A 14,623-nucleotide genomic window follows, 5' to 3' on the forward strand; every position below is an offset into this window, starting at 1 on the left:
AATGCCACAAGTTTACTGCCAAAACCACCCGCACCACAATTCAAAATTTTAAATCTGGTAAGATTACTCTTGGCACCTTTGAGGCTTTTCACAACCCTCCCAAGTCTGCAACCATAACTATAGCACAAAGATCCCATAAGTGTTATACCACAAAAGAATTCTGTAACACCTTGTCAGACAGCATTATTGAGGATTCGTTACTGAACATAATAAATACCAATGATAAGATGAAAGCATTCAAGTGAATGTGACCCAAATTTGAACATGTATTACGTATAATTTGGGTTCAAAGGGAAAAAATCAAACTGTTTTTAAGCAATTAAAGGACAGATAAGAATAATGTCCTAAAATAATATCATAATTCTTAACAAATTCAATCATAAAATGGATGCAGTGTGCTGATTAACAAACTCCATCATAATTTGATAGACTGCATCTCTTTCTCAGGATTAAAGAAATGCCAGCTGGAATCGTGAAAAGCTCGAAAATAATCATCTGAAGGTGTCTCTATTCCAAACTCTTTTGTGAAGCTCCTAACAGCCAATATATGCTTCCTCAAATCAACAATAGTTGAGTTTTTTATGATGGAAACATGTTGCTCATATGTCTCAAAGCTGTTCCCAAACAGCACTATATGATTCAATAGATCCACTCTCCAATTTGCCTGTAGCAGATTGTCATACAACTCCGCCTCACAGTGTGGCATGTAGAACAGCATTGGTTTTAAAGCTTGTCGTCGACCTTGTTCATTGACTGATAGAACAGAACAACCAAGAGCTTTCAAAACCCTAGATTCTGTTACAGAAATGATTGGATCAAACACCTCTATTTCTCCAACCCAACGGAACTTTCTCTTCATCAAGATCGCAAGGCAAAGCTGCAATCGAGGGGGTTCATATGATTCAATGCTACCTATACCATATATCACCATTTGCATATTTGGCTCAGAGCCCATAACCCTAAAAATGCTATCCAAGATTTGAGGAGTCTGAATTTGATTTATAAAAGTGCAGTAAAACGGAGAGCTCTCCACTCTTTTCATATAGCTTTGCATCTTCTTCATCAATTTCGCTTCTCTATCAGGATCAGACATGACGTCGGGTGGAACCCAAGGCTGTTGTTGTTCAAGGTTTTTAATTTTGGAGAAATTCCTTCTCTGCCTACCACGACGAGGCAAAACAATTGTCCAGTCACCAGTTGACTTTGGCTTTTCAAGAGTGAGAATTTTTGCAGAAGCAGCCATTGCACCAAGCAAACTCTGCCCCCCAATTACAATTTAATACAAATTGTGTATTTGACTATTAGCGTATATGAAATCAATAACATGCTATGCCAAATTATGCAGCAACGATGTACGAGGGCTCGTTTGTTCATCAAATGCACGATAAACTGATCCAAACTTGATATTTTCCACCTGTTATTCACAGCAATGTAATTTCATTACTTCATTAAAAAACAATATACATGTATATTTATATTTATACATACATACACATCTAGTGTGTGTATATATATATATATATATATATATATATAGAGAGAGAGAGAGAGAGAGAGAGAGAGAGAGAGAGAGAGAGAGCGAGAATAGCACAATAGATACGTCAGGTTCCAACATTCCAGTTACTCCCCCCAACTCTTTCGGTCCTTCCCCTTCTTCTCATGATGCAACAGGAAACTACACATATTAAAAAACCTAAGAAGCTGAAGGTGTCAGCTAGGCCTATATAGTCTCACTAGAGACCTGTGATTGATTACCCATCCTCATCCAAATTGAATAATTATCGCAAAAAACTGCTACCTCCATTATGTAACCAAATATTTACGAGAGAGAAAAAAAAAAAAAGCCAAAAAGCTGAAAATGCACTTGAAAAAGATATGCATAAACATATCCAAACAAATCAAGGTTTAAGATGAAGTGATACATGCCAACACTTTGGACCTTGCGTTCATCTAGTTCTATAATATGGTTTGAATGCTCAAGCATAATGTTAATTAAATGTTGCTTAACAGTATACTTTGATTCTGTTTTCCATGAGAGTAGTAAATGGGAAGCAGTAGCAATGTAGCATGCTTTTATCAGTAGTTCTTGTTTCCTTTGCTTAAAGAAAAAATTACAACATAGAATTACCAAGATGTTGCATTTCGAAGCACTGAATGGAAACTTGGAACTGGAATTGGAAAAAATTTAGTTCAAATTACCAAATCAGCACCTTAGAATTGGAATTGGAAGATATTTAGTTCAAAGCTGGCAGGCTTGATAGATGAAGGCGAGGTGTCAAGTGGAGCCCTATAGGTCTTTAAGGGGTTTTCGTGCTTCCTTCCCCTTAGGACCATAGCTAGAATGTAATTCCAAACAGATTTCATAATGATTTGATTTTCGTGCACTGCCCCTTCCACTGGGTTTCGAAGAGAAAATTTCTTTATTGGCTCATAAGCTGACCTAGGTAAATCTAGGAACTCAATTCGATTATTCCTTCTTATTCTTACTAAGAATCTGAACCATGAATTGTATTCTTATGACTCATCAATCAGACAGATGAATTTTTTGAAAGGACTGTTCAAGGAACAACTCCCCTCGCGCTACCAGTTGATCCTAAAATCTATCCCTTATTCCATCAACTAATCTTATTTTATTCTTGGATCTTGTTCGTGAGATTGAAAAAAAAAAAAACTATAAATATCTTATATACTTGCTTTCGTCGCTAGCTCTATATGTGCTTGTTTAACTGAGCCTCCCCTTGCTTTGATTGCACTACGCTATCTTATAGCCGACTTACCCTTCCTCTCTATTTTTCTTCCTCCACTTCTTCTTGAGAGGGTAGTTGAGTTGGCTGCATTCTTCGAGTTCGTCGATTTGATTCCCAACACCTTTTTTTTTTTTGTTGGTATAGAAATGATGCTATTCAACAAAGACTCTGTGAGGGCCATACCTCTATTCAGACTTGGGGCCCCCATTCTCTTCGTTCGTTAGGCATCGGAGAAAACTCCTAATCCTTGATAGAGTTTTGAAGCCTTCGCAAGTAAATGAATCATATTTCCCTTTATCCTTCGTAAAGTTCCTAAGCCAGACCATAGGCAAGCTGGATTACCCTTTCACTCTTTCTTAAGCTCTGCCTTACCACTGGAGACTCAAAACAAGAAGAAACAGCAAGATTAAAGCGCCCTAGTTATAAAGCGCTAAGCAAGCGTAAGACTGTAATGCCACAGGAATCAATGGTAGAATGCCAAATTGCTCAACTATACTCTCAAGAAAAAGAAAGCGAGGATTTCATAGAGAGGTGAAAGTCACGATTAAAGGATGCAGCCCCATCCACTATCAATATTCATGAAGTTCATTCACTGTCTGCTGACCTGAACCGTAGCCAAAAGACGTTTTACTAAGGGGGTGGAATCTGATAGTTATTCCTCTAAGAGGTAGTAGAAGCGTGGAGTTCGGAAAGGGGGGCACGACTGACTTTTTGCAGAAAACCACTCCCTTAATGCAAAAGAGTGTACGATGCGATGCCAGGGGGCACCGACTTTTGACTGATAGAAAGCCCTCAAAGCAGATGATCCTTTATGGAGAAATAGGTAGTGAAGAAACACTTCAAGAGCTCTTGCTCTGCGTGTCCTACTACTTCATTCATTTATTCGAGGACTACATATAGTGGTGAACATATGGGATATAGCAAGCCTTGATTGCCAGGGCAATAACGATGAAGGAATTCCACAGCACCAGGACCAATACCTAGTTTTTGACGTCTAAGTTCCAAATGAAATCCGAGGAATGGAGTTCAAATTCAAATTTCATTTCAGTTTGAATTTTAATATCTAAGCTTAACCAGAACCAGCTAAAATTGCAAACTTTAGTTTAAAATATGATCCAAAAACGCTTACTTTAAAAAAAAAAAAAAAAAAAAAAAAAAAAAAAAAAATGAACTCAAAACTCAAAATGGACTTCCGCAGGCAGCAAGAAAAGGGTGGAAAATAAAGCAAAAGCAAACTCATTTCCTTTCCCCCAGTTTGGAACTGAAGAAAAAGAATTTCATTAGGTGGAATTTAAACCGCCCATTCCAAAACTTAATCATATTCATGAATTCCAAAAAAAAAAACCACTATTACTCTTAATCACAAAGAAAAAAGTTCAATAATTTTAAGCCAAACAACCAAAATACCCTATATTTTATAGAACCCATCTACGGTCTCATTCGCGATTTGTGCTCAATGGCGCGTAAATCAATTTCTTACCAAAGAGAAGAACTGGGATTGGGGTCCTGAATTTCAATATCAGTTATTGTAAATAAGATAAAAGAATGCAAGAAACAGAAATGACCAAACACGTACCCTAATTCTTTCGATTGTCCGAGAGACACATATCTTAGTTGGAAGAGTGACCGAGCTAAACCAGACGTTCTGGTGAAAAATGATCGGATGGATGAAAGAGAAGTGATGCGGCGGCGACACGGCGGAAGGAGAGTGCTGGACCGGTGGCGGTCGGCGGCGGCGGCGGCGGCGGCGGCGGCACCCTTATTCCTCTCGACCAAATGCGTCGGGAGCAAACGATAAAAATAAGGATCACGTGACTGCATGTGACTTTTAAGATTTCTCTGCGAACCAGAATCGAATCCGAGCTTGTGGGCCCAAACGGCGACACTTGTCCTGGTCCGTTTGGTTCCATGGGTTAGCTTTTATTGGGCCAGAAGTAATTTGTTTTGTTCGGCCTTGGGCCTCTGCTTCAGCTGAAGCTGAAGGCTTGTAATTTTTTCTCATCTCCACAATTTATTTAACCTTCCGAGAAAACAAAAATATGAAGTGGTTATTTTTAATTTTAAATTAAAATACTAATTTATTATTAATTAACTAAATCTTGTCACATATAAGACCTCAGTAACATAATTAATCAATTAAAATTTTATCATAAAAAAATATGAACACCATGTCATCTTATGATATTTTCTCTTTCCAAAGTGAAAAGTAGATAAATTTAAAATCTTTCATTAAGAATCCACTCAAAACGTGTAATTAATTTAACAATATTTATTAAACACTACATATCAAAATTTACTTGGTTTTTTTTTTTTTTTTTTTTTTTTTTTTTTTTTTTTTTTTTTTGCACAATTATTGTAGTGTTTACTTTATTGATTGTTTGATTTTCATTGTGTATAAGTTTAGTATATTTTCAGTCTTTTTTTTCAGGTATCAAAATCTACTAAGTGGCAAACTAATGATCAAATAAAATGCTAATATTATTAATAACAAAAGTTGTAGTTGGGTTAAGTGGTGCAAAAAAAAAAAAAAATAAAAAAAAAAAATAAAAAAAAAAATAAAAAATCCGTTTCGAACATGACTAAAAACATAGATTATTATGCTTGAAAATTTGAAACACATTTGCTTCATCCAATCTGAAGAAAAATGGTACCCTAAAATTTACCTCCTCCATTCAATATTGAAGAAGCATTTTCGGACCCCATAAAACAAGCTAAGTCTAGATGATTCAATTAGTGTTCAAAACCAAATAATCAACACACCATAAGCATTAAAAATACATACATAGAGTAATTAAACAACTAAAACATACATCAGTTTTCAACTTCAATTGTTATCACACATGATTGAATCTTGCACAACCCTCCAATCAATCCACAACCCCACACCCCAAAACCAAAACATAGTTTGGATACACATGTTTTACTACAACATGCCAAATTTAACACACAAATATAAAATATATATAAACCACAAAAGCACGTGGCTTAGTAGTATTTTCGGTATTTTCTATCCTTCAAAATGAAAGGTAGATAGTGGGAGTTATTTATCAATAATGAGCATTAACATAGACATAATGTTGCTGCTTCGTCCCCATTGGGTACAACCACAGTCAAGGCATTGCTCTTCATTGACATATCTGCAAGTAAGAATTACTCTTGAATTAATAAAAATTTCATAAATGAAAAATACAAAAAAAGTCTCATGTTACGTTCAGGAGCATTAAATTGGTGCTTTTAAAATTGAAATTGAAAGAAGTTTAATTCAAACAAAATCATCGCATTGGAATTGAAATTTAGAGATAATTTAGTTCAAAGTCGAACTATTAAAATTTTGTTTTCCCCTCAATGTCAAGATGTTGATTCGATGCTCCCAACCATAACACCATTAATTTAAAAAATGAAGTTGAAGAAAGACTCAACTGAGCGGAGTATCAGCTTTGTGCTTCTGAGTAGGTGAGGATGAGGAGGACCAATTTAACAATGAAGCTGAAGGAAGAATTTCAAGATTCGGATGCACTTCTCTAGCCTTTGCCTGATGAGCTGAAAGACCATATTACCACCCCCATGAAGAAAACTTATATTAGAGGTCTGGTTTATGAACTAGGAAAAGCACTCACAGACACATAAAGAAGACACAATGTTAATCCTGTAAATTTGTAGAACCTTGTGGCTAAGTATTAAAGAAGGAACTTAATCTAAACAAAAAATATTACTGTATTTTTTTTTTTTTGTCGAAAGTTCACCCACCCACCCACTATATACTGAGCAAAATTTATTTTAAGGAAAGTGATTTATACCATGCCTAGAGTAAATTATACTAATCCTTTTCTCTTCTCTTCCAAAATTTTGCATACTTTTTTCCAACAATTAAGAGAATTATAATTCATTTTCCACTGTGATGGATGGAGATTTTTTGAAAAATGGATGTTAAATTATTAAAATCATATCTAATCTAATAAAATACCTCACCTTTGAGATTAAATAATAGGAATATGAAGAAGACGAAGAAGAAGAAGACTGTAAGCTAATCCAATGACGTACTGATCAAGCTACCCCGGAACACAAGCGTGCACAAAATGAAAATTCAACATTTCCTGAGAAGGTAAAAATGGAAAAATAAGATAATTGAAAAGGCCAATCTCAATAGTATAAGATATGGAGTTATCAAAAAGGATGGATTTACCTTGTATGTATGTCACTACCATATAGAAACGTGGGGGATGTCAGCAATCTTTGGCCAATCTTCCCCAGTCTCTTTCTGGCATCTATGTATTAACTCTTCAGAACCAGATCCAATTGTGAGATGTTGTAACGCAGTGAGCTGATGCATGCCATCGGGCAGTGATGTCAATTTGGGGCAGGAATCAATGCTCAGCCGTTGAAGTGAAGTGAGGCTTAGAAACGACTCCTCTGGGAGAGTAACTAGATCGTCAATTATGGATAAATTCAGAGACTTTAAATTGGAAAGAGGAGGAAAAAGCAAAGAAGAAGATGAGGAAGAGGTTGCGAGTGTATCTGTTGGTGGGGTTGGGGACACCAATGTCATCTTTAACTCTTCTTCTACTACCTACTTGCTGACTTCATGGAGATCTAGTTGTTCAAGACATGGTTGCAGAATAGGCATTGATGCCAGATTAGGGCACCATCGGATGGATAATTGGGAAAGAGAAGGAAATGATGGGAGCTTGTTCAAATGTTGTTGTTGTTGGTCCTGTAAAGTTGTTGTTGCTTCTTCTTCTGCTTGGCTCCTCCACCATCCCTTCAATTTAGGCAATTTCCAGAGGTCAAGTGTTTTGAGGGATGGGAAGAATGTTGGTGTTGGTGCTCCTCCTCCACTGGATGAAGATGAAGAGCACAGAGAATCCTCACTACTACTCTTGTCCTCCATGTACTCCAAGGAATTCATAAACAAAAGACGAAGAAATTGGAGAGAAGGAAGTTGCCCAAATAGTGGAAGATGTTTGCTGTGACAATTGGACATATTAATTCTGACTAGATTTGGGAGAAATGAAGAGAATAAGCCAATTTTGTCAACCATCATCCAACTTGGCTGGAAACTCACTCCCCCATATCTATCTATTCCCAGCTCCTTCAGATTCGGGTGTGGACGTAGGGATTCCAACAAAACCCCATTATCTTCATCCCTATCAAATTGTAACACCAGCATCTTCAGGTATTGTTTGGCCTCCAAGTAGTTTGTAACTCCCTCTGCCGCTGTTGCGTCCTTTAAACACCACCACCTGCTATTACTACATGAGTGCCCACGAGGACGACCAAACATTTTAATGCTTAACCTTCCCCGTAAATTGTTTAGATTTTGTAGTTCACTCAACCCGCTGCTATTTAAATCCGCTACAAACCTTGTTAATGTCAAAAGAGACCTCAATTGTCCCAATCCAACTGGCATGCCAATCAAGTCCAAACACTCGTCAAGCTCAACATGATTAAGGTTTACCAATTTCTTAAAATCTCTGGGCAACTCTTTAAGACAGTGACAGCTATTGAGTTTCAGAGTTTGCAAATTTTGCAACTTGGTTATTGAACTTGGCAGATATTTGATGAGATAGCTGCTAAGATCAAGATACCTTAAATGTTTCAACTTGCTTATGTAATTCGGCACGGTCTTGATCTTCATATTGGGCAAATCCAATAAGCGTAAACATTTATGAGTTGAAACAATCCTTTTGAAATCCTTTTTTTCTAATCTTTGATCCTTCAAAATCAATGTTCGTAACTTGTTACCTCTCACCAATTGGGTTGAAATGTAATAAGCAAATGACACATGGCGAGTTCTTTCGGTAACATTTTTTGTATCTGAATTTGAGTACTCAAACCTTGTCACTAATTGTGCTACGTCGTGGATAAGATCATGCATTTTGCACCATCTTATATCACCCCTTTCATCTCTTTGTACATCTTGAAAAAGGGACCTCCTCAATAAATCCATAAAATACAAATCACCTACATCTTCCAATTGTTGATTTTCATGCAGTAACGGAATGAATCCATTTGCAATCCACATTTGAATTAATTCATGCTTATCAATTTCTTGATCTTTCACGTATAAGGAACAAAATGCAAAACATTTTTTCAAATTGGAAGGCAAGTGATCATAACTTAACTTTAGTATCGGTAAAACATCATCTTTTTGAGCTATTTTTGACAAATCATTATTTTTGAAAGCCACCCATTCATTATCTGTATCCGTAGAGTATAGTAGGCTTCCTATAACCCTAATGACAAGGGGAACTCCCTTAGACTTTTGTCAATTTCCTCCCCAATTGTTACTCGACATGTATTCTCCAAGTCCTCCACATGTTTGAATGCCATTTGCTTAAATAAAGACCATGACTCCTTCTTAGACAAGCCTTCTAAGATATATGGTGAATTTGCGCTTGTAACATTTGCAACTAATTCACTACGAGTTGTTACTAAAATCTTACTTCCCTTTGAAGCACCTTGCAACAAAACTCTTAGTTTTAGCCATCTTTCGCGATCCTCATTCCACACATCGTCCAACACAAGCAAATATTTCTTTCCGTGAATTTCTTTCCTAAGGGTTTCTTGCAAGTTATCCATGGAAAGGTCTTTTTCAGGCTTTTTGGATGTTGCAGACTCTATGATCTTTTCAACAATGAGTTTCACATCGAAGTCATCAGACACACACACCCACATCTTAAGCTCAAAATGTTTAGTAACACTCTCGTCATTGTATACTAATTGTGCAAGTGTGGTCTTTCCTAGTCCCCCAATCCCAACTATTACAACAACGGACACATTCTCTTGAACATTACCGTCCAATAAAAGTTGGCTAACTTCCATTTTATCACCATCCCTCCCAATAACAGATTCTGCCTGAACGAAAGAGTGAGTCTCCTCCCTCTGAACTATAGTATTTTCTATAGTCCGTTCCGTGAGGTGAAACTTTCTCCTATCTTCTGCAATTGCATCTAGTCTCTCCCTGAAGGCCTTAATATCATGAGCCATCTTAATACTGAACGCAAGCTGGTTTAAGCTTGAGAAGAAAATGCGTACCTGCTTTAGGCTTTTGTTCTGAGTCATAACCTGGCGACGGAGAAGTTCAGTAGAGAAGTCGTCGAGCAAGTCATCAGCATCATAAAATGCATCGTTGAGCTTTTGGAGCCAATCTTCTATCTCAGGATTTGAGGCTCGCTGCTGCTCTGCATGAACAAGTACAGCTCCGATTGTAGAAACTGTGTTTTTGAGTTTGTCAAATTCATTCCCGACCCCTGATACAAGCCCGATCTCCTGGACAACCAACGAACCCAACTTCTTTAGGATTTCAGTGACAGTGTAATAAATAACTGATTCAGCCATTTTCTTCAGATCGTATACAGATTGTTTGTGACTCTTGTGAAAGTGTTTGTTGGAGGAGGTTTTATTATTGATTATGAAGTAAAGGCAATAGAAGCTGTGCAAATAATGGAGGTGGTCTAAATCTCCTCAAGTGGGTCCTCATTGATTGCAAATTGCAAGACATAGAAAAATATGCGTCATCAAAGCCCCTTGCATTTCAGGTTGTACTGGATACTCGTACAAGGTTTGACAAAGATGTGTGAATACTAATTAACGAATGTATATTCCATCTATAGAATTTTTTGTGAACCTTATTATGTCTGAATCGGTTGGATGAGTATGATGGAAAGGAAAGGAAATATGATGATTCAGAAAAATAAAAATTGGACCGACAGAATTATGTGAAGAGTCGCAGTCAGTCTGGTCCCTCGTTGATTGCAAAATGAAAGGTCACATTCAAGTAGGTGCGAACAAGTAGGTGCATTAAGTGCACTTTTGTCAAAAAAAAAAGAAAAAAGTGTGACTTCTGTGTGGAAAAATTCCATTGACCTTTTCCTTCTCTCTAGAAACCTCCACCGATTCACTTTTCGGTCGGCTTCCACTTTGCCTTTCTCATCTAGTTTTTAAAAGAATTGTTCTGGGTTTGGGTGATTTTTTACTTGTCGGAGGCGTTTTGTGGATCTTATTTCGGAATTGTTACCTTAAAGAAGACTTGATCTATGTGTCACTTTCATTGTTGCTTGTTTCATATAGTGGTGTCCATTATTTTTTTCAGTGAATTTGGACCTTGGTTTTCATTTTTCTTATTTTGTTTTTTTATAACTTGCCTTTGTTGCATTTGCTGTATGGCTATTTTTATTGCCAGGAAAAAAAAAAAAAAATTTCTTGAAGTTGGACTTGCCGGAAAATCAATTAAGTCGTGAAATTTTTTTTTTGCCCCATTACTCCTTTTCTCCACCCTTAACTTCTCGAGTAATTTAGTAGAATGACCATTACCTTCTCGAGTAATTTAGTAGAACGAATTTCACTTTTTTATTTTGTTTTATTTTCTATCCATATTTGGAGAGAAATGTACTAGAAGAAATTTAATTATTTTTGTTGTAATGGCATATTATAGGAGTGGGCAAATAATACATAAATCCGCGAATCTAATTCAATCCTTTTCATTCGTGCAGATCGGATCGAATTGCTACACCCATGGATTAGTGATGTATTCAAAAAAATCGAATTCATAGTTCACGGATCGAATCACGAATTGAACTGTTAAAAGTCCGATCCGATTCGTGAAATTTATATATATAAATATTTAAATAATTTAGTAGAACGAATTTCACTTTTTTATTTTGTTTTATTTTCTATCCATATTTGGAGAGAAATGTACTAGAAGAAATTTAATTATTTTTGTTGTAATGGCATATTATAGGAGTGGGCAAATAATACATAAATCCGCGAATCTAATTCAATCCTTTTCATTCGTACAGATCGGATCGAATTGCTACACCCATGGATTAGTGATGTATTCAAAAAAATCGAATTCGTAGTTCACGGATCAAATCACGAATTGAACTGTTAAAAGTCCGATCCGATTCGTAAAATTTATATATATAAATATTTAAATAAATAATATTAATTATAAAAATAATATTATAATTAAATATTATAATATTAATAAATTAAAATTTTATTATTAGGTTATGGTTAAAAGATAAATAAATAATATTAATTATAAAAATAATAATAAATAATTTAGATAAAACTCAATCCGTAGATCTAATCTGTTTTTACACGGATAGCCCCACCTATTTTTACAATGGGGAGAACCATGCAAATAATTGAAGACTTAAGTTCCACAAGTGCGTCTTCATTGATTGCAAATTGCATAACAATGAGAAATATCTTAGATATTGTGGATTGGTATTGATGGCAAATTAGGACATCATTTGTTTTGATATAAAATATTTTTTTTTAGATAAAATATTTTATTATTATTATTATTTGTTTTTGGTGTTTGAGTATTATGATTGAAGCTAGAGTACACATGCCTTCCTGACTTCCTCACCAACCGGCTTTGAAAGATTGCTTCTCTGCTCACCTGATAACAGGATTTATTAGACTGATATTTGCCACTTATATGCACTTTGACTTTCAGAGTGAATCTCAGCCGTTGGTTGGATTTCTGCAGATGGGGTTTTAGTATAATAGTTGGATAGATGACACCATCAGACCCATCACCATCATTTTTTAAATTTTTGTATGGAAGAATTGCAATTTTGACTTGTGACTTAGCTACCTAGTAACCTAACAACTTTGACTCAGCTATTTACAAAAGTTGACAAAAGAATGAAACTAATTACAAAGGCCCCCTTTGGTAAACAGTTCATTGCACTTGAAAAGATGCATAATTTATGTTTTTATGTATTTATTTGTATAATGAGCAGATCATAAAAATTCTTGCTAATTTTTTCTTGTGAAAACGACCACTAATAATCTGTTATAAATAAAAGAATTAAGTATCAAAGATATTTCCACCATCCACATTAGTGAAAGAGATTAAAAAAAAAAAAAAAAGAAAAAAAAAAAAGAAGAAGAGTGTGATTAGCAAAAAAATCCCACACTCGGAGCAATTGAGCCCTCACCTTCATTTTTCAAAGTTAAGAGTAGATACCACTAGACTATAACCCTTGGCAAAGAAATTTTTAATTGAATCAATGATAAGTGATAGAGGAAAGCGAAACCTTAATGGTTTTTTAACTTTTTTTAAGCTTGTTCACATCGGTGGGATTGGAACATGGATCGATATCGGAGTCCACGCGGCCCTATTACGTTTCTGATTTTCCCCATTTTTCATTTTTTCGGGAATTTTGTTGTTGTAAGGGCATTTTTGTCTTTTCACATCTTGCGTACTGGATACCGTGGGGTATACCGGATGTGTCAAAGAGTTGTTTGGGGCATTTTATTAAGTTCAGAGCTCTTTGAAATGTAAGGGTTGCCGTTTCAGTATTTTTCCATTTTTCGGGCCGGACGGTCCCGTGTGGGACCCGTTACCGGTATTGTCTCGTACGGGAATTTTAGTTGGGTCCATTTGCATATCATATATTTTATTTTATGTGCATCATGTGTTTTATGTGGTATGTGTATAATTGTTGTATATTTACATGTGTGGTGGAAAAAGAAAAGTCAAAAATTAAAAATGTTGGTGGTGGGACCCACCACTCACATATTTAGTGGCCTAGAGACCACATTTGGTCTCTCACTCTCTCTCTCCCCGTAACTCACTCTCTCCTCCTCTAGTTCTTTACTTTTTTTTTTTTTTTTGGAAGCAAACTTCAAGTTTTGATTCCTCCTTCATTACTTGGAATTTTTGGAAACCGTTTGCAGTGTAGCGAAGAGCACGGTGAGAACTTCACATCCGTATAAGCAATTTCAGTTTTAGTGCACTCTAGGGATTCCGGTTTTTGGACCATTTTGGGGGGTTTTCATCCTCCTTGAGGTAGGGGTTTCTAATCCATGCATTCTTGTGCTTATGTGAGTTAAATTCTTGTTATTTGTTGTTGATATGCTAGATTGTGTTGATTTTGTTTTAAAATGTCTTAAATGTATATATGAAGCATGTTATTATGTGTATTACTTTCTTTGGATGGAAAACATGTTTAAGTGTTAATTTTCTATACTCATTTTATTGTTAATTTGCTAAAAATATTATGTGAGAGCATGTGAAATTTTCTTGTGTAGTTTAAGTTGAAGAATGATAAATACATATGTATGGCATGACATGTCCATGCATGAGCATTGGGAGGGAAAAAAATGGGAATGGCTTGTTGGAAATAAAAAGGGGAATTTTTGGGAAGAAATTTTGATTAAAATGTTTTATAAAAACCTGGTCGCCGCGGAGTCACCAAAGGGCCGTGGTGTTAATATAGCCTAGAGAGAACTAGGGAGAGTACCCTAGCGTAGTTGAGTTATCTGGGCCCCAAATGACGCTGCGGGTGTACTAAGGGTCAGGAACAGTAGCCAATCCTTCTCTCGTGTCGCTGCGGAGTCACCAAAAGACGAGTTATATTAACAGTTTGAAAAGTGATGGATTTGGATTTTGAAGATGGGGAGCGACATACATGGCATTGCATTTCATGGCACGGCATTGTTCACTTTGGATTTTGAAATTGATGTTGTATTCTTTCCCAGCGTAGTATGACCCCTATCCTCTATTCATATTCATTATTTGGATTCACGAGGTTACAAGAGGTGTATCTTAAGCACCACATACTGAGCAATTTGCTCACTCCTTCATATTTAACGTTTTTCAGGTCATGGGAATGAAATGGCAGATGACAATCCACCGTAAGCTTGAGGGTGCTAGAAGTCCATTTTGTTAACTTTTGTATCTTAGAGCCATTCTTTTGTAAAAGCATATTTTGGGATGTAATTAAACTTGCTATCATGGCCTAGTGCTTCAACTATGTGCTTTAGCACCATTTTGATGTAAACTAAATAAAATGTAATGACTATGATGAATCTTTATTTAAAAGCACTTTGATGATGTTGTGTCTTGTTAGAATGTT

At 36.0% G+C, this 14,623-nt stretch overlaps 2 protein-coding genes across 6 annotated transcripts; both read right to left on the bottom strand.

Annotated features, from left to right (window-relative positions):
• Positions 1-248: 248 nt before the first annotated feature.
• Positions 249-4,535, bottom strand: LOC132299415 (protein SENSITIVITY TO RED LIGHT REDUCED 1). Its single transcript, XM_059796001.1, has 2 exons — positions 4,324-4,535; positions 249-1,414 (listed from the first exon to the last, which is right to left on the bottom strand). The coding sequence occupies exon 2, from the start codon at positions 1,241-1,243 to the stop codon at positions 416-418; it is 828 nt and encodes a 275-aa protein (XP_059651984.1). The 5' UTR covers positions 1,244-1,414; positions 4,324-4,535; the 3' UTR covers positions 249-415.
• A 960-nt stretch (positions 4,536-5,495) lies between these two features.
• LOC132299416 (disease resistance protein RGA2-like) lies at positions 5,496-10,147 on the bottom strand. Of its 5 annotated transcripts, none has more exons than XM_059796006.1 (4): positions 6,931-10,147; positions 6,717-6,841; positions 6,168-6,287; positions 5,496-5,884 (listed from the first exon to the last, which is right to left on the bottom strand). In XM_059796006.1, the coding sequence occupies exon 1, from the start codon at positions 10,083-10,085 to the stop codon at positions 8,973-8,975; it is 1,113 nt and encodes a 370-aa protein (XP_059651989.1). In that variant the 5' UTR covers positions 10,086-10,147; the 3' UTR covers positions 5,496-5,884; positions 6,168-6,287; positions 6,717-6,841; positions 6,931-8,972. The 5 variants fall into 5 exon arrangements, with proteins under 5 accessions (XP_059651989.1, XP_059651985.1, XP_059651986.1 ...); XM_059796002.1 differs by having other exon boundaries at positions 6,931-8,977; XM_059796003.1 differs by lacking the exon at positions 6,717-6,841 and having other exon boundaries at positions 6,931-8,977.
• Positions 10,148-14,623: the final 4,476 nt, after the last annotated feature.

The sequence above is a fragment of the Cornus florida genome, unplaced genomic scaffold (genome assembly GCF_030987335.1).
Source record: "Cornus florida cultivar Cherokee Brave unplaced genomic scaffold, ASM3098733v1 CherokeeBrave_3.0.0_Hap2_Chr03, whole genome shotgun sequence".
Taxonomy (NCBI): Eukaryota; Viridiplantae; Streptophyta; class Magnoliopsida; order Cornales; family Cornaceae; genus Cornus; species Cornus florida.

Excerpts from the sequence above, each read along its gene's own strand:
- LOC132299415 (XM_059796001.1), bottom strand. The coding sequence starts at position 1,243 with ATGGCTGCTTCTGCAAAAATTCTCACTCTTGAAAAGCCAAAGTCAACT.
- LOC132299416 (XM_059796005.1), bottom strand. The coding sequence starts at position 8,769 with ATGTGGATTGCAAATGGATTCATTCCGTTACTGCATGAAAATCAACAA.